This window comes from Passer domesticus, chromosome 11 (assembly GCF_036417665.1).
Source record: "Passer domesticus isolate bPasDom1 chromosome 11, bPasDom1.hap1, whole genome shotgun sequence".
In the NCBI taxonomy this organism is placed as follows: domain Eukaryota; kingdom Metazoa; phylum Chordata; class Aves; order Passeriformes; family Passeridae; genus Passer; species Passer domesticus.
In genome coordinates this window covers 23,274,951-23,298,478 of record NC_087484.1, presented here as the reverse complement: position 1 = coordinate 23,298,478, position 23,528 = coordinate 23,274,951, and the positions used below count along the sequence as shown (strand labels likewise).

Below are 23,528 nucleotides of genomic sequence, written 5' to 3'. Positions count from 1 at the left end.
CAGAGCGGGCGCTGCCCGTCGCAGCGGAGAAACCGCGACGGGCGACCCGCTCGGGTTCCTGTATGGCGAGACGAATGCAGAGATTTGATCCTGACTTGCTGCTTGGAACAACCGTGTTTTAACGTGTTGAAAGATCTGAGAAAGACTTTTTAATGTGGAAGATATTTTACGAAAGGATAGCAGAGGTGCTGCAGTGTGTTCAGAGAATGGCAGCGTTGTTTGGGAAGGGGCTGGAGCACGAGTCCCATGAGGAGCGGCTGAGGGAGCTGGGGGTGTTCAGCCTGGAGAAAAGGACACTCAGGGGGGACCTTATGGCTCTTTATGAGGTTGTAGCCAGGTGGGGGCCGGCCCTGCCCTCAGGGAACAAGGGACAGGATGAGAGCACATCGCCTTGAGCTGCGCCAGGGGAGGGTCAGGCTGGACATTAAGAGGAAATTCTTCACAGAAAGGGTGATTAGGCATTGCAATGGGCTGCCCGGGGAGCGTGGAGTCACCTTCCCTCCAGGTATTTAAGGCAAGACTGAATGTGGCACTTAGTGCTGCGGTCTAGTTGTCAAGGTGGTGTTCAGCCACCATGGACTGGACTCGATCTCTGAGTCTTTTCAGCCTAATCGATTCTGTGATTCTATGATTAGCGAAAGGAAAGGCCCAAGAAAGGAGTCCTGGGGTGACTGAAGTGCAGGATAGCAGGAGCTCACAGCATGGGCCAGGATAGGAGCCCTGGTCTACCCTTAGGCTTCAAAAAACCTTTATACTGTACTTAGTGGTCATCACACTTCATATTCTCAAAACAGAGCTAAACCAGTGCAATGAGTGCAGTTAATGCCACGGTTTGTGTTTGGTTCTGGCCGGGCTGCAATACCTCTGTGAGGTGCAGCTGATGCTATGGTCTGTGGCAGTCTCATGCTTCATGCAGTGAGCCCTGAACCAGCACAAATTAACATCCTGTTCACTCATGGATTGGCAAACTTATTTATGAGGGCACTAATTAGCAAGTCTGTGCTGAATGTTCAAAGCTGAGCCCCTAAGGTCCTCTTTTCTTCTCATTTCAGGATCACTGCTGTCCTTTCTGACACTACTAGCCTTTCTTTCTGCCAAGCAACAGATGTGAAGTATGGCAGATGGATGGAGACTGTTCTTAAACTCAAATTAGTATCCTGCTCACCATGAATGACTGTAATGTAGTTCAATTTTATTTTCTTCCTTATTTCTGCTTAATGGAAAGGCTAAGAAGCTGTTAGAATACTGCCACCAGTTTACTGTGTTTTAAGATTTAAAATACCTTAAGGTGGGCTTTCCAGCTCTCAAATATATTTCCATTGCTTTGCAGCCTGCAGGGATTCCCTTTCATTTTTTTTTCTAGATTGTTTCTGCAGTAAGCTGAGCTTCTGCAAGCACTGAACTGGACTGGAAGTTGCTTCTGGCACTGCAGCAAGAGCCAGTCTGTGGCTGTATCCGAGCCTGTCACTGCTGGCCTGCCATGTTTTCAGCTGGGCTCTACCACGTCTTGCCCCTGCCCTGCTACGTGTGTGTAGCATCATGATAGCAAAGCCTCTGATTTTAGGAGAACAAACCCCACAGGATTATTTCCAAGCCATGTTCTGTTAGCTTTTCCAGATTTCCTATGCTGGTTTTGCCTTCTGTGTCTGTTCATATTTTCTTGTCATCACAATACCCAGGATGAACCAATTTTTCACATCCCACCCCCTTCTTTTCACTTTTTCCAGTTTTCTTTCAAGTTTACTCTTCTGTGCAGCCCCCAGCTGGCCTTTATTACCCTTGGTAGGACAGAAGGATGAGCAGGGAAAACACCTAGACTGGGAGGCAGGAGAACAGATGAGAGAGACTGCATAAGGGGCAGAATCCAACAAGTTATGTGGCCCAAAAAAAGCAGGAGGGAGTTTCCTCCTTGTACCACCAAGCCCCACCCTGGAACTTCTCATGAACTAAATAAACCACAGTGAACTATTCAAAAGGCAAATGTTTATTAGATACACTGAACTTTAAAAAACTTTCAGAGAATTATGCAAGAAGTAGATTTAAATATAACAGGTGTTACTGCAGTTGTGCTACATTACAAAATCACTTTTTTACTGTCAGCACAATCTGAAGACCTTATATGTTGTATGTGAGATCCTTACGTTGACTCTGGCACACAGTAAGTGGTCTGAGCTTTCCTGTTCAAATGTCATTTGTGCTGCACCAGGCTGTTCTTGAGGGCAAGATCAGCTCTCCGTGGAACTACAGCTTTTATATTTCAGTAAAGAAAGGAACTGGCAAGGAATAGCAAGAACTGCTGCTTTCCTTGGCAAAAAAAGGAAAATGAAGATGTGATTTCAGGCGAAAATATCACATGAGTAACAGTTCAGGAGGTAAACTCTCTTTCCATGGCCAAGTAGTTCCTATTAATCCAACTCCAAAGTGCTACAGGTGCACCAAAAGGAGAATGACTCATAGGTCCAGCATTTACACAGATGAAATTAGTAACAGTACATTACATTCAAGTCTCTTGATTTGCTTATTGCCATGCTGCACCATATTATTGCTTCATATTTTGTATCTTGAACAAGAGGTTGATGACTTCGGAGAGTTCAGAAATATCAGAGGCTACTGACTAATACAAGAAACTGTACATGTTAAGGACAGGAAGTCAAAGACTAAACTCAGTCCTTTGTCACTGAGGCATTGCTGGAAACAAAAAATAGAAAAAAAAACAAATACTGATTTCCCTAGATTAAAGATTAAATCTGCCATAGCACTGTAATAATGGAAGCATTCTAGGCATGTTCTAAACAAGAAGTTTAACTGTGCTAATTAATGAATGGCAAGACTTATTTCTCCTAGGAGGACATTAACAGTCTGGACAGTAAGACCAATCATAATACAGGTAACAAACTGGGAGGAGTAATCCAAGCTCTTCCTCACAATAGATAAAAATATAGGTGAATTCAAGGCACAGGTTTTTTCAAAATTAACATACATTATTTTCTTTGGAGCTAATCATACAAACTAAACCCTAATTACACTATTAACAAGTTGTACACAGGGCCTTTATGTGCATCACTTGTAACAGCACTATCAGAGAATGATCACAAAATAATTCACATACAGATGTGCACACATAAACATACTAGCACTGACTGGATCTCTACAGTAGAAAAAAAGAAATATTCTTGCAAATAGCTTACAGTTCTTAGTAACATTATCATGAATCTGTGTGTGACACAAAGGCAGCGAGCAGGGAACACAGAGCCACAGCTGGTCTGGGCCTGGTGGGAGGCTGCTGGTTACACAATCGTGATCCATTATCCATTTCAATTAATGCCATCTGAAATAATTCCATACTGAGGAAATTTGTGTGCTAAACATATTCTACAAAACCCAAAGCACTGCTTGGCCCCCAACCAGACAGCAGGTTTCTGCTTAGAAATTTCATCTTACCCTGTGGGCTCCTTTTCTGAGTATATGGTGCTCAGATTTTCTTAACCAGGCACAACAAATCATTTCATTTGTAATTTCTTGTGTACATGAGACTACATTCAGATGAAAATATTCGTTGTGCCTCACAATGATCAAGTCTTGTGAGATTCTTAATGCTCTTGAATTGGGTTTTGCCATCTTCAATGGTAAATGTGGGGTTCCACAGCTACTTGCCTATTTGGGCAATTCAGAAAATGAACCCCTGGCTTTCCTGAGCACTGCCACTAGCAGACCATAAGCATATCTGCATCTTTATTGCTCCAGCTGAGTTCCGTGAGTTGACAAATAGAAAACATTTTTTCCACCTGAGTTTCAGCATCTGGAATTGCAAACTTAGTAACATCATGAACACCCTGGTTTCAGCAAGCCCAGCCAAACTGCAACCCCCAAACACCCTGGCTCTCCTCCTGCCATCTCTGAGCCTGCTCCAATGCTCTTCTGCTGCCTCTGCTCTTCAGAGCTGGACTCAGCTCGGCTCTGCTGATCAGCCCCCCTGTGCCTTGGGCAGGGCAAACATCAAGTCACAGGCAGTGAGTGGGCCTGCTTCTTGTTCTGTCCTTGCAGCAAGTCAAACACAAACAGGACAAACAAAGTGTTTGCCTAAGATAATGAGGTGAACTCAGCTGTTCTGAGGAAGAAACTGAACAGGCAGTAGCGTCCTTGCCCTCAAGCAGTGGTGACCAAAGCTTCCTCTGAATCTGTCCAGGTGAACATTTCCTCCTCCTCCATCATCAGCCTCTCTCAAAACTTTGCCATGTTAAAAATACTATTTAAAAATCTTCATAAATTATGATAAGGGTCCATATCAACATAAACTGCATGAACATCTCTGCTTCAACAGAGTATAAACAAAGCTACCTTTGATGAGAACTGGATTGGTGCCAATCAAAAGAAAAAAATAACAGTACAGTCTGGACCCCTCTGGTGCTGGAGGGGAAAGCACAGTGCCCAATCCCCCAAATGCCTACCAGACACAATATAAAATGGAAAAGATTCCACAAATTGTGCCAACTCAACCACTCCCAAGGAGGGAGTCTACAGCTACAAGATGAGCAGGCAATGTTCTGTGGCTGATGGCTGTGAAGGGGAATGCTTCAGCCACAAGCCAAGGGCTAGAGGCTGCATGTGCTGCAGTGATCAGTAAGTGATTCAGAACCCTCCAGAAGCCTGGCTGCAAGAAAGCATCAACTGCCTTTTCAATCAACATCACACTGCTAAGAACAGAAGTGGACATCAAAATAGATAAAAGTATTTACTCATTTCTGTTTAGCAGAGTGAAGACAATTCGTAGAATTTATTTTTTAGGTGTGACTTGGAGATGCTTGAGCCCTCCTGTGTATGGCTGGGCTGAAGTTACACCTTTGTGCAGGTGCTCTACAGCTACCAAACCTACTACCATTTATGATGGAAATAATTTGATTATAGCAGATGACATTAACAACTTTCTCTCCTAGCTGAGACATAGGAAAAAATTAAAACCAACTTGCTGCTCAAGCTCATAAACTGCAAGCATCTGGATATGCATAAGAGTGAGAGGTTAAATCTTTGAATCCATTTATACCTAAGTGAAATGCATTGGAGAACAAGTGGCTCAGGAATGCAACTTCCAAATTAATGCATCCTTCTAGAAAAATGGTACATTTTCATTAAATCAAGGTCAAATCGTTCTTTTCTAGTATATCTAAAAATAGTTGTTGTAACAGAGAAGGCCATAAGTGCAAATTATTTACAGAGTAAACAAGCAAGAAGAAACACTCACTGCCTGTTTTAAAGAAATCATTGCTTCAGTAACTGCCACTTGGCAGTGCTCCACACTGTAACTGTTCAGCTTTGATACAGATTCTGAAGAACTGTAAGCAGTTTTCTGCATCTACATTTCTGCATTTACTGGTTCATTAAACACTGTCATTTTCAAAAACAGGTAACAGTAACAGTACATAAATTGTTAAGAAAAGACCAATAAACTATAAAATTAGTCTTAAAAACCTTGGAAAGCAGTATCTTGTTATTTACAGAGTAGTGCAGTATTATAAACACAGATTAAATGACACTGTTCTATACCTACAGAATAAGCACTGTTTAAAAACAGTATAGCATGACAATGTTACAAGTCTGAATACAAAGAAGAGGAAATCAAAGGAAAGGAGGATATTTTTCAAATTGCATCTCTAATGAAGTGCTCCTATAGTCTGTCATTTTTATTTACAAAGATGGCACAAGCTATATACGCCGTTAGTACAATAAAATCAATTACAGGGCAATTACCACTGCAATCAACAGACCTTATTCACAGGTACTGAAATTGCCATTTCAAAGTAAAACTTGGTGAGCAAAACAGATGAAACTTAGAAAAGGATTAATTTATCTGATTCATTTGTCTTACATTATATCAAAGGATTTTCTTTTTAGGGCAATGTGAATGCTCAGGGTCTGACCTCCTGATTACATCACTGATATGCAATGATTTGTATTTTATCAGCATTCTTACCATATCAAAAGCAGTGTTTGGTATTCAGCCAGAAACTGAAATTTGTGTCCTTTCCTGAGGTTACAAGTTAATGCATCCCAAAGTGCAGCTCCCAGTGCTCTTTAAAACTCATGACCATGTTACTGAAAATGGTGACTCCCAGTTTGGCACAGCTTCACTGAGGGTCAGAATTTCCATCTCATGAAGAAATACTCTGGGAAAACAGATGAGGAAAGTCCAGTGGAACAAACAACGTTCCAGAGATGGTGCTTGTTTTCACCCTCCTGAGCAAGCACAGAGACCAGAACCCCGAGGCCAGGGCTGGCTCTGCAGGCGTTTTATGGGGTTTTTCTGCCCTGGCACCGACCGATTTCCTTACTGGCTGCTGTCCTCAGAATTCCTTTGAAAGGCAGTTCCTGAGGTTTTTGGTGATTTACAGGAAATTGGTACACAGACAATCCTATTCATTTTCCAACTCCCAAGTGCTATTTCAGTTTTTATGATCTTTGTGCCTCAACTGTACAACTATGTACTGGAAATAAGGAGTCCTAGTACAGAAATCTAGGGAGGACTTCAAAAATACCTTTACTGAAAAAACCCCAACCCAATAATGGTGGTGCATCAAAATACAGGTGCTTCCTAGGCTTCAAAATTACCAAAACACATCATACGGCTACATGGACAGGTCCACAGATATTTTTCTGGTGAATGGAGGAACCTTCCCAGAACTTCTTTATCTATGGCCAAGCAGCTTATTCAGTAGTTTAACTGTGCTACAGTAAGTGATTGTCTGAAGAAAGGCCAAGAAATACTTGCTGGATACTCTGCCATCTCTGCAGATGAGACATCCAAAACACCAATTTATAAGCTGTAGGGCACAAACTCAAGTCCCACCTCTATCATCAGGTAATTTATAATGTGATTCAGAAAACAGAGAATCCAGAGCTCAACATCCTTTTATTTCCTCAATAGTTTAGACACTGCAGTGAGCAGAGTGAACCCAGTAACTCTCAGCCTTCACCCACACTATTCAAAAAGGTAAAAACTGTGATTCAAACTTTGCCTCACAGGTGCATGCCTGAACCCACTGGTTTTCCATGTCATGTAGCCTTGTATTTCTTTGCTGGACATTTATAAGCACTATGACTAAGTTCCACAGGGTTAAAGTATACAAGCATCACTGCAGTGTGTTGTAGTGGCTCACCAAACACCCAGTTTGTCCTTCAGAAGAAAGCATTTCTCAGAGGTTCTCTTATTTGTCCAATGTAGCTTGTTTTGTTGGTGTTTTGGTTTTGCTTTGGTTCTTTGTGTTGTCGTTTTCTTTTTTTTTTTATTTCAACCCATGCATGATCTGACCAAAAAAATCTACTTGGTTAAGCCAAGTAATCTGCTTTTAAGAACGATGCATAGGAATTATAATTGAGCTTTTTAAATTGCAGATAATGATCCAGAATGATTCTTTGGGATTTACCTGCCTATGCATTCTTCCCATTAGCAGAACTGGAAACACCTTGAAGATATTGCTTTTAAAGACACAGGCACAAATGCTGAAGGCACTTTCCCCAAAAAGCTTTCAAGGTTTTCATTACTAATGACACATAGGGCAAACTTTCCAACCACTGTACAACGTCCTGCTCTCATATCAGAGCCCACAGCAGATATATCTGAACTCTGGTTACTGGATAGGTTTGTAGACTTGTTTGGTAAGTTAAATTAACCCTTTTTCTAAAGGCACAGGATATAATTTTCATGACACTTAGGCAGGGAATTCCCACTTCAGGAATCTTTAAAAAGCCTGTCTTGCAGCAGACCACTGGATTCATTCTTCTTCTTTTTTCAAGAAAAGTTACAGTTTAAAGCCTTTTTCATTATATCTATGAATGGTCACACAGCCATGATACGATACTGGCCTGGGCATGGCTGCCACTCCTGTGATAATGCCCGTTGCAGGGTCATAACAAAGAATAGTGTCTGTGGCTTCACCGTTTTCCCGTCTTCCACCAAGGATATAGATTTTTCCATTACACACAGACATGCCACAGTTCTCCTGTTGCAAGAAAACATAAGGGAACACACTGTTATTTAAAAAGCAAGACTTGATTGGTGCGTGTCTGCCCCAGTGCAGGAGGGCACACTGTGACTGCCTTCTGTAAACAGCCTGGCCTATAATGTTCCCTCCTGAAAGGGCCAGTGCAGAGAGCACAAAAATTAGGGAAAGCAGTGGCACAGGACTATTTCAGGTCCAAGCCTTTATTACACATAGATCAGACAAAGGGAACAATGGAATACAACTGAACACTGTACTTACCACTGAAAGATCTGAGATAGGGAAAGGAGGAGAGAACAAAGGTTTTCAGAAGAGGGACCACTGGAGGTACTATTAATGCAAAGAATGGGAAAAAGGAGAAGCACCTTAGAGGAGTAACAGATAATGAAAAGGGGTGTAAATGTGGAGAGGAAGAAAGGCATGACTAAAAATAGTGCACAAGAAAAGACAGTGCTATGCCTTACTTGAAACAGATACAGGATTTTATTTCTTCCTCAAAAAATACTCAGTTAAATAGAGAACACAGATTAAAACAGGGAAGGCTGGGGAAAAAAGAACAAATTTCTCTTAAGGCAACACCATAGAATATGTGATTGGTGTTTTTAAAACACGGGGAAATGTAACTGCTGCACACACACTTCACTAGTGAGCAGACTCATTTAAATCCTGCTCAGTGTCCCACACGTGGAAATGAGAGCTCTCACTGCTGAAGTCAGACACTTTCTGTGCTATACAGTGGGGCTTTTTCACACTGTAAAAACAGCCTTCAGTATTTCCTGTTACACTGAAAGGCTTTAATCAATTATAAGGAAATTACTCCCTTTAGTCTAAATGACAACATACAACAGAAGGTAATGTCTATGTAATGAAATCATCATCCACTCTACTGTTCTTCAACAGTAACAGCTCTCAAGCAAAGCCTGGACTGCCTAAGTGACATCCAGCTGAAAAGCTACTGGTTTAGAAACCTCCTGTGATGTTCAGAATGAACATCACAGATGAAGAGCAAAGCAGGAATGGAATCAGAGAGACAATTCTATCAGGGTCAAGCAAATGTATACTTATTTAACACCAAGATAACAATGTCCAAAAGTACCTTTCAGCTGCCTTTGGGTTTTTGATTGGTAATTACCTGTCTGCTGAATGTATTCTGTACATGCATCCAGTAGTCCTCAATGGGGTCATAGCAGTAAATGGCTTTGGTGAGCCCGCCAGCAACGTAGATCAGGTTGTTCAGGGACACGGCCGTGATGCATCTCTTGGCAATGGGGATGGTGGCACGGAGCAACCAGGAATTGGTATCAGGATCATAAGACTGAACCTGGAAACAACGACAGGCCTTTCGGACTGAGAGCCCAACTGAAGGAACAGCCTGGCCCACCCACACAGGTCACACAAGGAGAGACAAAGCAGCAGTGCCTCCCCAAAATAACTGGAATCAACATACATGCAGATCCATATATCAGTAATGTACACATATGAGGCATATTTTACATTGTTTTCCAAACAATTCCATTTAAGAATTCACAGAACTTGTGAAGCCAATGATATATGCAATGTATCCATGAGAAAGACTACAGGAAGAGTACTGATCAATTAATGTTTTCTTCTCTGTATTTTTGTATTAGAATAACTCCACACTCCATCCAGCAAAAAACAGCTCAAGCAGATCTCCTGCAGGACCTGGTTTTAAACCAGCAATCCAGTTTGCTGTGGATAGAAGATACAACCCAACAGAGGCAACTGACCTTGTCAGAACAGGTGTTGTCATCAGGGCCACCCCCGATGACAAAGAGCTTGCCAACACAGCTGGTGACAGCGGGGGAGCTCACAGCCTCCTTCAGGGGAGCCACCTCAGTCCAGCGGTTGGAGAAGGAGTCGTAGCACTCCACGCTGCTCAGCCGGTTCTGCCCATCGTATCCTCCCACCACGTACACCTGCACAAAGGGTGAAACCACCATCATGTCCTGTTGGCAGCAGCTATTACATTTAAATAGCAAATCCAATCCATTTAAAACTGATTTGCTGGGTTTGTCAAGGGACACGTTCCTCACATTTTTTATTTATACACAGAAGGAGAAGAATATGGTCTGAAAATAACAGGTAAAGACTCCCTGGAGAGTTCCATTCAGTCACATGTGGAATGACACTGCAAACACATGCCAAAGCATAGTATTATTAATACTGCAGTAGAAACTTCTTATTTGAATAGCATTTGTTAGAAAAAGCATTCCTCTGTATTTCTCTTTTTTTAGATAACAGTCAGCAACAACAGCAGCAGCAAATGCCCATCTGAGTTTACCTTTGCTTTTTTGGTATTTTGCTTTTTCCCTACTTGCTTACTGAACCATTTCCTCCTCTCAGTTTGTAAACTCTACTTTCTTGTCTCTTCTTTCATATTTAGGAAGCAGAGCTCCTCATTATTTGTGATTACCTTCTTCCCTCTGCTTGCTTAGCTGCAGGTTTCATCTCTAAGAAGATCAAGTGACACCACAAGCACATCTTGTCTAACTTTCAGTATGGGAGTCCCAGCTAGTGGTTTTATGGCCAGACATATTTGCCTTCAAAATATAGCAAAACCTCCCATTTCCACATGACATGTGTTTGCTTTATTTCATAGAAAACATTCAATAAAGCGGCCAACGTTTAGAGCAATATCAGTTTCTGTTAATAACTACATGAACTGTTAGCATTTTGAAGCACAGGCAAATCCAGATGCTTCTTTGCTTCCCAAAATTTTGCTTCTGGGAAATAAGCCACTTCAATGATGAAGAAAAAAAACCCCAAAAAATAAATGAGCAGTAAGGTGATTTTCATGTCCATGGGTAGTGTCTGACTGATGAAGAGCCTAACCGTTTGAAGTATTATACTTGAAAATATAAAAATAATTTAAAAATTATTTTACATTAAATACAAAGTAACACTTAAGTATTTTCTCCTCTGTTTCCTTATATAGAGCAAACATTCCCACTAAAATAAATTAAAATATATTTCTCTTACTTTACCCAGAAGAACAGCCATTTTATGTCTCCATCTGCCTTTATTTAAGGAGGCAACTCTGATCCAAATGTTAAGTTGAGAGTTATAAATCCAGACATCCCGGCTATTGATTCTTCCACCTTTAAAATGAAACATGCCAATTTGAATAATTATTGAATGGACAATGCTAATGATTAAAACTCCCCTCTAGAGTGGGCAGTGGAAACTTGATATCCACTTCTGGGATGTAATAAGGATCTACCAGTATTTATACATTACACTGAATAAGTAATTTGCAGTGGATTTCAAAGATAAAATCACAGTAAGTTTTTTCCACACGTTTTCCTTTCCCATAACACTGAAATCACACCAGATTATTCCTTGAAGTTAGAATGCATTTTAATGGCTTTTGCCCAAGCTCTTCAGATTTCCTGCAGTGCCACCACCCAGATGAGACCCTTGAAATGCCCTGCCTGTGGCACATCCCCCCACCCCCCTCTGCTCTGGGAGCATCTCCTTGGCTTCTCCCTCTGTTCCAGTGACACAGGCACACACACCTGAGGAGACATTGCTTTGGTTAAACCAGCACACACAGCCTGCTGTCTGAACCCTCAGCTGCACCTGGTAATTCTCCCTTGCTAAAGGACCAAATGTGCTGCTGGGAGAAGCCTGCTTGGGATTTTTTGTCTGTAGTTTTCCCAGCTGTTGCAGCACACAAGCTCCTGCTGTATTTCAAAGCAGCCATTAGTTAGCTGGTCTCTTTAAATACAACTGATGTCCTGGAATCAGCTGTAAAAAACTGCAGATTCGTGCCAAACAAGAACTCCAGAAAACACTTTTGTTTACAGTAAGATTGTGCTGGGGATGGTGTTCACAGCAGCAAGTGACTTTCAGCTGAGCTTCTGGAAGTTCACAGTACAAAGATCTGCCACACTACTTCAAAAGCAAACCAAAACAAACACACCCCACGAACAGGACACAAGGAAAACCAACCAAACAAAGAAAGAAGTCTTGAATTGTTTAGGATTATTCACCTGAAACAAGAATATCATTCCGCAGAGCACACACGGCATACTCAGACTTGGTAAACTCTGGAAGCTTAGCCAGTGACTTCCACTCTCCTGTCACAGGATCATAGCACTCCGTGTATGGCAAATTAAACCCTCCAACTCGTTCACAGCCTCCAACAACAACTATCACCTCAGAATAACCCGTTGATCTAAAAAAGAGAACACAGAAAATTAAGATGTAGGGATATTGTACATGGAGGCCAAACAACATTGTCTTCAAAACTCTGCAAAAATCAGAAAAAATACTATTTAGCTTTAACTTCATAACAACAATGGAAAATAAAATAGAATAAAGAGTTATTTATCAAGCAGGTTTTCACTGTTTCCAGCTGTCTCAATACACAGCAGGTTACCACACTGACAGGAGTCCTGTGTACGTGGTGGACCTGCTCTGCACAACATTCTATATAAAAAACATGTCATTAAATAACATAGAAAGCTCTTACTATAATAAAGTTTTTCCTTTGACTGTACACATAGATCAGAAACAGAGTTCAAGCCAGGCCAGAGACAATGAGATGAACAACCTGTTTCACAATGAAATCAGTCTTCATTCCCCCTCCTGAGCTTTACAAAATCTAAAACACTTTACATCACCTAAATATTCCAAATGTTTAAAAGCAGAAGGAATGTAGTCACCAAAATAAAGAAAACCAGAAAGACCTTAGAGCCAACACACAGTAAAACTGAAAACAGCAGTGACAGGAGGAAACATTAAGGAGTACTGAAATAAAATTTCAAACCTAAAACAAAAAACTATAACTTGGTGGGAATAAATCAGGCATTAGATAGTCTGCAATGTACCCAAATAGACCTTTAAGTTCTATTCCATACACTGATTATCCTGCTACTAACCAGATAATTCTGCATTATACATATTCTATATTCACAGCAGTAACAGAAATTAGCTAACAAAAATTAATGAACATTTCAATGTAGAGAATCAACCAAGGACCTCTGATGTGCAAATCAAACTGTGACCACTTTTTTCCTCCTCTCAGACTTGACTTCTTGTCACCATTTGTGACAAACTCTTTTCTTTCCAGAGCATTTTAAAATTAAAGCACTTTGCACTGACATAGTTATTTCAAGGACTGCTGTCAGTTAAGCAAACATGAATGTGAGATTGATTTTATTTCTGATGAGCCTCTGTTGTGTTCTGTTTCCTACTATGATCCCACTGTGAATAGGTATCTCACAGAACAGACATTCATGCCATTGCTGAAGACTGCAGTCTTCTCTCAAAAATAAAGAAAAGTTTTATGACTGGATTTGAGGTGAAAGTTACATGATCTGTCCCTCAAGTTCCCAACATGAACTTATGCACATATTCACCTATAAATCCTGTTGAAGCTTTCCCTGTGTTGAAACATCATGAATAAAACTCGTGAGCCCATCTATCTCCTTGTCACCACACACCAAATTGAAATATTCCATACAGGTTTCTACCCAGAATACTGCAAACAGGCAAAGGCAATGCTAAATGCTGGCATCCCACAGGATGAGATAAATGAGATGTGCCTGAGGAATGGACCTTACCCACCTGAACCCATCAGAAGAAACTCTTCCCAGCTGCTCAGCTTTGAAGTCACACTCCCTCCTGGTTTCTATGCATTTACTGTTTACTGGGTTTTGCTTTTTTGAGGAACAGCTCTGAAAAGAATCTCTCAAAGGGTAGGAGAGGGGAAGTTCCTGTGCTAACCAAGCATTACCCAGGAAAAGAACTTCCATAAAAGCAAGACACTCATAATTTGCCTTAGAAGCAAGCCCAAAGACACCAGCTAATTGTGTACAGAGAGGTTTGCCTGTGCATTACTTTCTAGATTAGAATTAAGGCCTCCATTCACTCACTGAAAAGATGACTGTGGCAGATTATTCATCTTTGGTTTAAAACTAAATGAACTAAAAAACTTTTCTCAGAGAGAGCTTTTTATGAATTGCTGTAAGGGAGTTTTTCAAGAAAATATTAATTTAGCACAGTATTTCAAATCCAAAGAGAATAAAAAAAATTTCCTAACATTTTAATATCCATATTAAATGGGTATTAAAATGATCAGATTCTTTCTTCAGGTAAGAAAAATTTTCCTCATTGTATTTTCTTGAATGAGTTTTGCTCTGTGCAGGTTTTATAGTTAGTTCCAATTTTTATTTTTTTTCAAATGACAGAGTGCACACCCATTTTAAAAAATAGTAAAATGTGGTAGGAATACACAAAAATAACATTCAGGCAAAGGCTAATTCCAGAAAAGAACTAAGGATATATTTAAATGAAGGTTAGAAAAAGCTGTGACCTCAACCAGTGGTACAGGAAGCCCTTCTTGTAGCCCTCAGAAGAAACATTGTGAGCAAAGTAACAGTGTTAAAACAGTCTGTAAAGATTCCAGGAGACACCATCCCACCAAGAACGGTGCATTACATAGAAAAGGGGGAGTGGAAGACAATCAAAGGTGTCATACAATTCCATGCAAACCCAAGAGCAGGCTTTCCAGGGGTCCTGAGCTCCACACACACCTCTTGACGAGGTGAAAACACCAACCAGCACAGCATGAGCTGGACAGAAGAACCTGTGGTACTTCAAACTGATCACATTCAAAACCCTGCTACAAACTACAGAAATTCTGGTAAATCACTACATTTTTCTTCCTCACTGTTAAATTAATTTTGGGTAGCAAATGATGTAGCAGACAAAATGCAAAGTGGAACAGAAACCCATCTCCAATGGGAAGAAGAAGGGACGACATTGAAGCTTTCCGTAGACAACCAAAAAGGACATGTTGGAATGTGTGAACATCCTGATTTCTGGTTAAAGAGCACACTCAGGCACTGGTACCAGACAGCTGAACAGCAGCTTTGACCAGGGTCTGAAGGCACACAGCAGGAAGAGCCCCTGCAGTTTTGGGGATGGAAGTGTGTCACTGCTCTGCCTGGTCTCAGCTTGCAGATCTGTGGTGCAACACCACAGGAGGGCCAGGACAGGCTCACAGGGACAGGAGGGACAGCCTCAAGATGTCACTGTTGCAAGTCCATAACTGAAAGGCTGTCTCAGAAAGACCTGCATTTGCCAAGGACGCCTTAGTGGCAAAGAGAACAGTTATGCCACACTTTAAACTTTTATTTAACTCTTAACTTGCCAGGTAACTATTCACTGGCTTCAAAAAGCAAAAAAAAAAAAAAAATCAACTTGAATTGCAATGTAGTCTGTTCTTTGAAAAAACAAGTAGAACCCACTTCACCCACGGGTGCATCCATATCCATACAACTGATCACAATTTATATCCCAAAGTTTCACCAAAAGCACTGCTGTGGGAATTTTTTATCCTGGAGCCTGTCTCCTTTTAGAAATAGTTTATACAGAAAAGATATCGGAGGAAGGCAAGAAAAAAGGAGAAGAGCTCTCCTTTTGCCCTCCCCTCCCCAAAGCCCCCAGAAAAGGTCGATGAAAACATGGGGGAAGGGGGACCTGGCAACTATTGCAGAATATCATCCCTTTTTGCTATAGGCAACGGAAACAAACAGACAACAGAAACAAATGACAAAGAACTATTCCATGAATGTAATATAGAAAAGGGGAAAAAATTCCTGCTGGGATGCCAGCCAGTTTTTCTCTTTGTAAATTACTTCTCTTGTTCCTATCTACTCAAGCTCCCATTGCAGTTTAAAAAACCCAGGAGTAAAACCAACAAACCCCCCGGGGTTCAGAAATCACCTGTATTAGGCAAGGTACTTCACCAGAGCCCCACTCTGGGGATGTTCAGAATTTGAAGCACATCCATCCCCCACACTGACAGAACTCCTGAGTGTATTTGCCTTCCTCAGCCAACTGAGTAAGAAAAGCAGAACAAACACCAAACCAAACACTGCAGCTTGCAGCCCCCTCAGACTGTCTGAGTTCCCGTGGTCCCTCCCTGCAGCCCAGAAACAACCACTGCAGCAATTCCCAAAGTGCCGTGATCCAAACGCTTGCTCAGACCTCCCACGGCACAGCTTAGAAAGCCTGGGTGGAAGCAGGGCTGCAGGGACTTTAGGATGAATTTCTTCTCTCACGGCAGGACTGACGACTGGAAAGCCACTAATGGGGCAAACACTGCCAAGTGGTTTTTTTTCCCCTTAAGCAAGCCTTTAACACCTGCCAAAAAAATAAAGGTTCCCTGCAGAGTCACTGTAGAGCAACCACATATGAGTAAGAGTAAACAAAGAGGAGTAACTCCTAATACAATCTGTCTAGACCATCATTGCATCACCTTAACACAACATACGATTTTAATAAAAACTGCTCAAATCAGCTGGAGTTAACTATGAACGATCATCTCTGCTATCGCTGACATGAGACAGGGAAAATATTTTTCAGGAAAAAAAGAATCATAATAGCCATTGCTCATAAATGCCACTAATGGATTCTTCCTCATTTCTTCTTGCAACCTCAGTCACCTATTTGTGTAACACATTATTAAGCAGCAGCAATTGTGAATTATTAAAATGTCACTGAATGAGCACAAAATACTTCAGGAACTGTTTCATGATTCTTTGAAAATACAATATCTGGTTTATTTACAGTTAACAACCTGTTGTTCTGCTGTCTATTAAAAATACATGTGCTACTCCACCTGTAAAATATTTGTGATGTAGCAAGGAAATGCTCTGAAAACATAATACCCACATCCACATCCTTTGTGGTGTGCTGTACGTTTACATGACTTTGTTACAAAAAGAAAGCTGGGGAAATGGAGTGGTTTTCCTGCCACAGCACAGTAAGTTCTCTTCAAGACACTGCTACTGTATGAAGTAACTTAAGATCTCCCCTAGCAAACATTAACCTTAAGAAAGTATTTTACTTGCAAGGTAATATAACTTCACTTACCTTTTTTAGAACAATACAGCGCTCTGTGTAAAAAGACTCATTTATGCACATTCTCAGACATGTGGGGAAGTACAGAAGGGTAACTGCAGCAGCTCCAGAGTTTAGCAAAGTAAAATAATCTGCAAGAGACGTTTCTCCAGGCATGCACATATCAAACATCAGTACATCAAATTATGTCCTTCTGCAGAAAAAAAGGTTAAAAGGATTTCCTCACCTGCGTGGCCTAGTTCTGGGAGACATCATCTCGTTTCCAAGGATGTGGTATCGCCTGGCTTCGTGCAGCAGCTGATAGCACTCTGGGGAATTCTGAATCAGCTGGTCCACTTCCACAGTCTGAACAAAGTAGTTGGGGTGCAGGAGCGGGAGCCTGACGTGCGTCAGGAGCTCGTGGAGCACGGGCCGGCGCAGCTCGACCGCGCGGTACACCCAGCGCATCACGGCCTCGAACACCATCTCCTCCTTGCTGATCACCAGCTCGTCGCTGCAGATGTAATCGATAAGCTCGTCCTTCCCCAGCTCCAGGAACTCTTCGTGCTGGGACACATCCTCAAAGGTCTGCAGCGCGAAGTTCCTGCACTTGGTGAACAGCGTCTTGAGCGAGTGCGTGTCTGCGAAGCGCTGGATGCCCAGGCAGTTGCAAGGATCCAGCTGCTCCTCCAGGAACTTGGCGCAGGCGTCGCGCAGGACGCTGATCTGGAACAGACTCGACGTCTCGAAGAGATACTGCACGTTCTCCGTCGTGATTTTCACCTTGCCCGTGTACACGTACTGCAAAAAGCAATCCATGGCTTCGGCAAAGATGCCGTTGATCTCCACCAGCATCTCCCTGCTCTCCCTGTGGTCGTTGCAGAACATGGCTCTGAAGTAGCTGCTGCAGGCCGAGAGCACGGCGCGGTGGCACGGGAACTCGCGGCCCTCCACGCAGATGATGACGTCCGTGAACAGCCGGCTGTCTCGGAATTCATTGAAGATCTGGAGAATGCTTTCTGCGTGGGATGATCCCGAGGAGAAGTCGAAAAACTCAGGGCCTGACAACGATTTTGGGTCCATTTCAAAAACTTTCCGCTTGGTTGCAGGGGAATCTCGAATCCCGCTCTCCTCTCTATTCAGTCTGCGTCCCAATATTAGTACCATTGTTACATCAGTTGGCTATAGAGTCATTGAGAAAAACTTGCAGAGGTTCTCCTTCTCAGTGCAACGGTCTGAAAAATGAAAACACCTCAGTATTCAGTCTGACACACTCTTAGCTGCATCACAGGACTTAGACAAGATACTTGTTTGCTCACTCTAAGAACTGATGAAATTGCTGACCTTTCTTGGTCAGGGCAAGCACAGGGCAAACTAGTGTGCACCCTGCCCAGGGCAGTGCAGCACTGCCAAGTGTTCAATGCAAAATATACCCAGGAAACAGTTGGATGGCAGTTTCTGAATGTCCCAGAATCACTGGTACTGCATTACTGTGCAAGATAAAAAAATCTCAAGATCTCAACTCTAGCAAATCACCTGGCTGGACAGAAGCCAAAAATCTCCTGAATAATGATCAAGAGCTTCAACTTTTCCCTTTTTCAGTGTGATCCTCATTTCAGCTGGAGCCTCCAAAGTACTAATATAATAGCACTAGTGAAAAAGGGTGGTGGGGGGGAAGACTGAAATTTTAAAAGCAAAAATTTAATTGAGTAACCACTCCATTTTCATTATAAAGTCTATCATAATGAAGTCTTGTAACACTAGAGTTAAATAACAATCTGTGATCTCAACAAGTAACCTTGACTGTAAGTTTTTACCTGTTCATTCCTAACCTCTAAAAATTAGTTCACGGACAATCTACAATTTGATTAAAATGAATGTAAACTGCTACACACAAACCAGAATGAAAGATGAACCACATTTTTTTGTTTAAAACTACTGGAAATATGAACAAAGGGCAACTTGCTGAGGACAGCGAAATTTTCTGTTTCCAAAGCACTACTGGCAAATAATTATTAGCAGAAGTTTCTGCTTGAACACCTTCCAGTTTCAAGTACAAGTGTAAAGGTTCCTCCCAGCATGCAAACACAACACTCACATTATCAGAGCACTGAAGTTGCAGAAATCAAATACTCAAACGTTTGCATGTGCCAATATTGAAGTGTGTAGGTGAAGAAAATGTAGCTGACTTTGCAAGTAATGCATGCAAGAGTTAGTGAGAGCAACCAATGTACCACAACAGGGCTTTTTGCCTCTCCTGACCTTAAAAATGACCTGGATGAACGTACACCAAGATACACTAAGGTAGCAAAAGGCTGGAAACGCACCCTCTTGGGCCTGGCATTGGCACAATTCCAAATGCTTGTAATATTTACTTGTATGTCTACAATGCCACAAACTGAATTATTTTTACGTTTATGGAAATTTTTTTCATGCCTCCCAAGGTTTTATTCAGTTTCCCTGAATCCACAGTCAGGAAACACCAACTCCTCACGGCAATTTCATTTCCTGACGAGCTTCCATCCTCAGAGCTGCAATTACCCAGTCCCAGACTGGCCACGTCACTACTTAATATAGCACACAATGGACGTGCTTTTTTTAAACAGCCTTTTTACACAGCACCTTTAAAAGGCACCATCTGAACAAACAGCAAGGAAAGAATGCAGGCTGCCCCTTCACTCATTGAGAAAAGAGGTTCTAAAACTATCCCGTTCCCCATAAAATTTTTTACACAAATTTACAAGGTAGATTCTTGGTCTGGGGCTCATTTACCCTACAAAACACTTAGTTTTAATTTGACTTGAAATAGGACCAGTTGTCACACTGATGCCTGAAAAACGCTGTTGCAATGAGCCTATCTAATAACTGATTGCTTCAGAGAGACTAACGAGGCACAAATGGACAATCTGATCTGCAGCTGACATTCTATCTCACCTATTGCACAATCACTTCACCCCGCAGTGACACAGCCCCGATACAAAACAACACCAACCACCACCCCCAGCACCTCACCAGCCCTGCTGCCAAAATCCCACCCCTGCACCGAATTTCAACTGCTACTAACTAGGTACTACCCGCATGAGGAAGTGGGCAGAAACAAAGCAGCAAAGGGAAATACAACAACGCAAATATAAATATAAACATGAAAGGCTCAATTCCAGCATCGCAGATTTATATCAGATTAATTTCACAGAAGCTAAGGGAACTTTTCCAAAGACAGCTTGAAATGAAAAGCAAGACCCTAAAGTTGCATGAAAGGGCAAAACACAGCAACTAAGTAGAAATTCTTCAAGATGGTATCTTTCTCATTATGTGAGAAGTTAAGACAGTACTGTATTATGCAATCATTAATAACCAGAAACAAGGGCTCTGGGCTACAACTGCTCACTGAAGGAAGCAATGTCTTTTATGCTTAGGACATCACAAAATTAATGGTCAGCAAATGATTTTTATTTTTAACGTCCTAATGGTTTAAAGAAATGGGAGAATGAAAAAAAAAATCCAGAGTAAAAACTACTCAAGGGGATAAATATTTTAAAATCACAAATAAAATACTAAAAAGGAGAAAGAAAGAACTCCACTTCATCACAGAACGTACTGTTTTTAAATGTACTTTCCTTCCATTTCTGTCCAGTTACTTACTTCTGCAGGTTTGCTTCAGCAAAACAATTTCACAAGCCTATCAGTAACAGCGTCACATGTTCAGCTCTATCACATTTACATGCTGCCTTCCTGCAAATCTTGCTCTAGCAGTTTTCAAATGTCACCTTCCAGCTGCCAAAGTGGGAAAAGCAGAGGGGAACCTGTGCCTGAGGCTGAGCTGGATACTGTGCAAAGGGGGGAAACACAGACCTGTCTGCACCCTGCCTGGGTGCAGAGGCACTTATATGCCTTATCTGCCTACAGACCCTGCACTGTAAAACACCAGTCATCCAGAGAATTTAACACTCAGATCTCTTCCGTAAGCTTAAACAAAGCAAAAGAAAAATACAATTTCCCCCTCACCGAAGTACTGGGAAGTATTTGATCAAAGAGAAAAAATAATACAAAATCTATTGGATTACTTGCCTGAGCAAGGGTCAACAAGGATGGATCTTAAGCATTCAGAGTCTACACATTTGAAAAACCAGACAGGTAAAACAAATCACACTTATAATCAACAGGTTTTACAAATGCTTTCCAGACACAGACATGGCTCTGACATGGATGTTACCTCACGCACACGTATCTCTGAGCTCAGCTGGGTTCACCACGAGTTCAGGTTCCTCTATTTCCTTCACCTACACCACCCCTAAGCCTGTCTGCACAAGCTGCTCCTCAGAAACACCCTACAAGCCCAACTCACAGGCTGCCAGAAGAAGTCTATAAAACGTTTGCCCTGACACCTTCTATCAGGAAATCCTCTTTCATAAAATAGTTGTGTTGCAGTGAACCCCTCCTTCCCTAGCGCAGGCCCCAGCTGAGCGCTGCCCCTCTCCCTCAGCCGCAGCCGCGCTCCCGTGCCCCGTGTCCCGGAGCTCGGGGCCAGCCCTCCAGCCACACCTCATCCCCAGGTGAGCCCGGGCCCAGAGCCCGCCCCCGGGCTGTGCTTTCCGAGTACCTGAGGCTGCGCTGGGCTTCTGCAGCTGCCGGGAGGCGACGTCCAGCCCGTGGCCACCGCTGCCAGCAGCGGGCGAGGCGGGAGCGCTGACGCCTGTGAGGGGAGAAGGGGAGGCGCTGGCAAGGGCCGGGCCGGGCCGGCAGCACCGCGCTGTCACCGCGAGCCGAGCCCCCAGAGCCCAAACCAGCACGGGAACAGTGCTGTGCCCAGGCCTGGAGCTGCCGCTGAGGCTGGGCCAGTGCGGGTGTTGTGTGATGGGAGATAAGGCGGTGTGGGGTTACCCTGAGGCACAGAACAAATCCCCCGGCCGCACGTGCTCTGCTTGTTTGGAAAGGAAGAGGGCGTGGGCAAAAAGAGCATAACCTTGCCCTCTGACAAAAAAAAAACAAACGCAGCATTTCGCCTTCCTTCATCTTTCTCTGTGATACGAAAAAGATCAAAAATGTTGTTGGTTTTAAGGAATTTTTTTTAATAAAAATTCTTGGTTTACAAGGGATATTGAGGATTGGAATGTCTAAGATGAAGTTTTTAAGAATACAGATTAACTAGTAAACAAGAATTGACCTGATCGAACTGATTGACATGATACAAGTTAGCTCAACTGCAGAAGTTTTTTGTTCTAATGTAAGACACTCTCTTCATTTCTAAAAAAGAAAGAATGGCAAAACTCAATAGTTATACAAGCTAGTGACACACACAGAAAAAGCCTTAAATGCCCTCAAAAGTCACCCAGTAAAAAACAGAAACTGACTGGGACATGAGAGTCATGATTATTAAGTAAAACAAAACAAAAACAAGCACTGAAAAAGGACACCTTGAAACTGCAGAAGCCTTTATGTACCGTTTTGTAAACGAAAAGGTCTGTCAGAGGGGAAAAAAACAATTTAAATGGGGGGAAAAAGTAGGGAAAAAGCACACTGCGTAGTATCATTCACGTATGGGTAAACAGAGAAACAGTCCCAATCCTTCCCCTTGGCTTCGCTGTCGCTCTCGCACGTGATTCAGATTTTGCTAAGCCAAACCCAGCCTGAGCCCCGGCCAGTGTTCCCAGGGCTCCGGGGTTCAGCCAGATGCCAGCACATCCGGCACCGGCCAGCGCCCGCCGGGCTGGAGCACGGCAAAGCGGGGAAAGCGGCAGAGCGGACCCACCCGCGCCCAGCCCCGGCACGGCACGGCCGGGCAGGGAGCCCGGGGGGACCAGCGCGGCACCGAAACCGAGCGGAGGCGAGCGCGGCGCGGCCGGAGGCGGCGGCACAAAATGGCTCCTCCCGGCCCGCCCTCCAGCTCACCTTCACCCGGGCCGCGCCGGGCCCCCCCGCGCCCCGGCCAATCCGCGCCCCGGCCCCGCCCCCGCCCGCCCGCGCGGCCAATCCGCGCCCGCGGGGGGCTCGGGGGGTCGCGCGGACCCGCGGCGCGGAGCGGAGCGGCTGTGGGGGCTCCGCGCGCCCCCCGCCCGCTCTGCCCGCGGGGCCGGGAGCGCAGCGCCCGCCAGCCGGGGGCGGGGAACAACAACCATAACAACAACAACAACAGCAGCAGCAGCACCGCACACACGCACCGGCGCGGGCCCCGGGGCTCCGCCGCTGCCCACAGCCCTTCCCCAGCCTGGCACCGCGCTGCCAGCAGAGCCCGGACGCGCTGTCCCCTCCGCGGCGACTAACGGTGCCGGCCTACCCCGCCTCTCGGCCCCGCGCCCCGGCTGTCCCGCAGCAGCCCCCGCGCCTTCCCCGGCGGTTGCCGGCCCGCCGTGGGGCACCGCAGCCCTCGCCCTCCCGCCGGGAGCGCGCCCCGCCGCCCCGCACTCACAGCCGGGAGCGCGCCCTGCCGCGCTGCGCCCCGCGGGAGCCGCCGGGGCCGGGGTCGGGGTCGGGGTCGGTCGGGCCAGGTGGGTGGGCGCGGAGCGGAGCGGTGCGGTCCGGAGCGGTGCAGCGCGCTCGGGCCTCTCCGCCGCCGGTCGCGCTGCCAGCGCCGCTCAAAACAAAGGGGCTGGCGGGGCATGTGACCGCCGAGCCGCCGCACATGATGTCACCGGCTCCGCTCCAGCGGCCCTGGGAGCTGTA

General features: G+C 43.9%; 1 protein-coding gene and 2 long non-coding RNA genes across 8 annotated transcripts; 1 reads left to right on the top strand and 2 right to left on the bottom strand.

Annotated features, from left to right (window-relative positions):
• The first annotated feature begins 39 nt into the window (after positions 1–39).
• On the top strand, positions 40–2,301 carry LOC135309643 (uncharacterized). 2 transcript variants are annotated; one of them, XR_010369835.1, is made up of 2 exons: positions 40–185; positions 1,053–2,301. It is a non-coding gene; the product is annotated as an uncharacterized LOC135309643 (long non-coding RNA). The 2 variants fall into 2 exon arrangements; XR_010369834.1 differs by lacking the exon at positions 40–185 and adding an exon at positions 209–505.
• Positions 1,967–23,441, bottom strand: KLHL24 (kelch like family member 24). Of its 5 annotated transcripts, XM_064435827.1 has the most exons (8): positions 23,275–23,441; positions 21,469–21,561; positions 17,116–18,103; positions 12,008–12,192; positions 10,995–11,113; positions 9,743–9,931; positions 9,127–9,315; positions 1,967–7,994 (listed from the first exon to the last, which is right to left on the bottom strand). In XM_064435827.1, exons 3-8 carry the CDS (start codon positions 18,033–18,035, stop codon positions 7,794–7,796), a joined length of 1,803 nt encoding a protein of 600 aa, XP_064291897.1. In that variant the 5' UTR covers positions 18,036–18,103; positions 21,469–21,561; positions 23,275–23,441; the 3' UTR covers positions 1,967–7,793. The 5 variants fall into 5 exon arrangements, with proteins under 5 accessions (XP_064291897.1, XP_064291901.1, XP_064291898.1 ...); XM_064435831.1 differs by lacking the exon at positions 21,469–21,561; XM_064435828.1 differs by lacking the exon at positions 23,275–23,441 and having other exon boundaries at positions 21,469–22,704.
• On the bottom strand, positions 14,347–17,105 carry LOC135309644 (uncharacterized). The gene is made up of 2 exons (XR_010369836.1): positions 16,902–17,105; positions 14,347–16,169 (listed from the first exon to the last, which is right to left on the bottom strand). It is a non-coding gene; the product is annotated as an uncharacterized LOC135309644 (long non-coding RNA).
• Positions 23,442–23,528: the final 87 nt, after the last annotated feature.

Coding starts and splice junctions, on each gene's coding strand:
- KLHL24 (XM_064435827.1), bottom strand. CDS start 18,035: ATGGTACTAATATTGGGACGCAGACTGAATAGAGAGGAGAGCGGGATT. Junction 11,114..12,007: donor GAATGATATTCTTGTTTCAG/GTGAATAATCCT, acceptor TTCATTTTAAAG/GTGGAAGAATCAATAGCCGG. Junction 7,995..9,126: donor AGAATACATTCAGCAGACAG/GTAATTACCAAT, acceptor TTCTTGCAACAG/GAGAACTGTGGCATGTCTGT.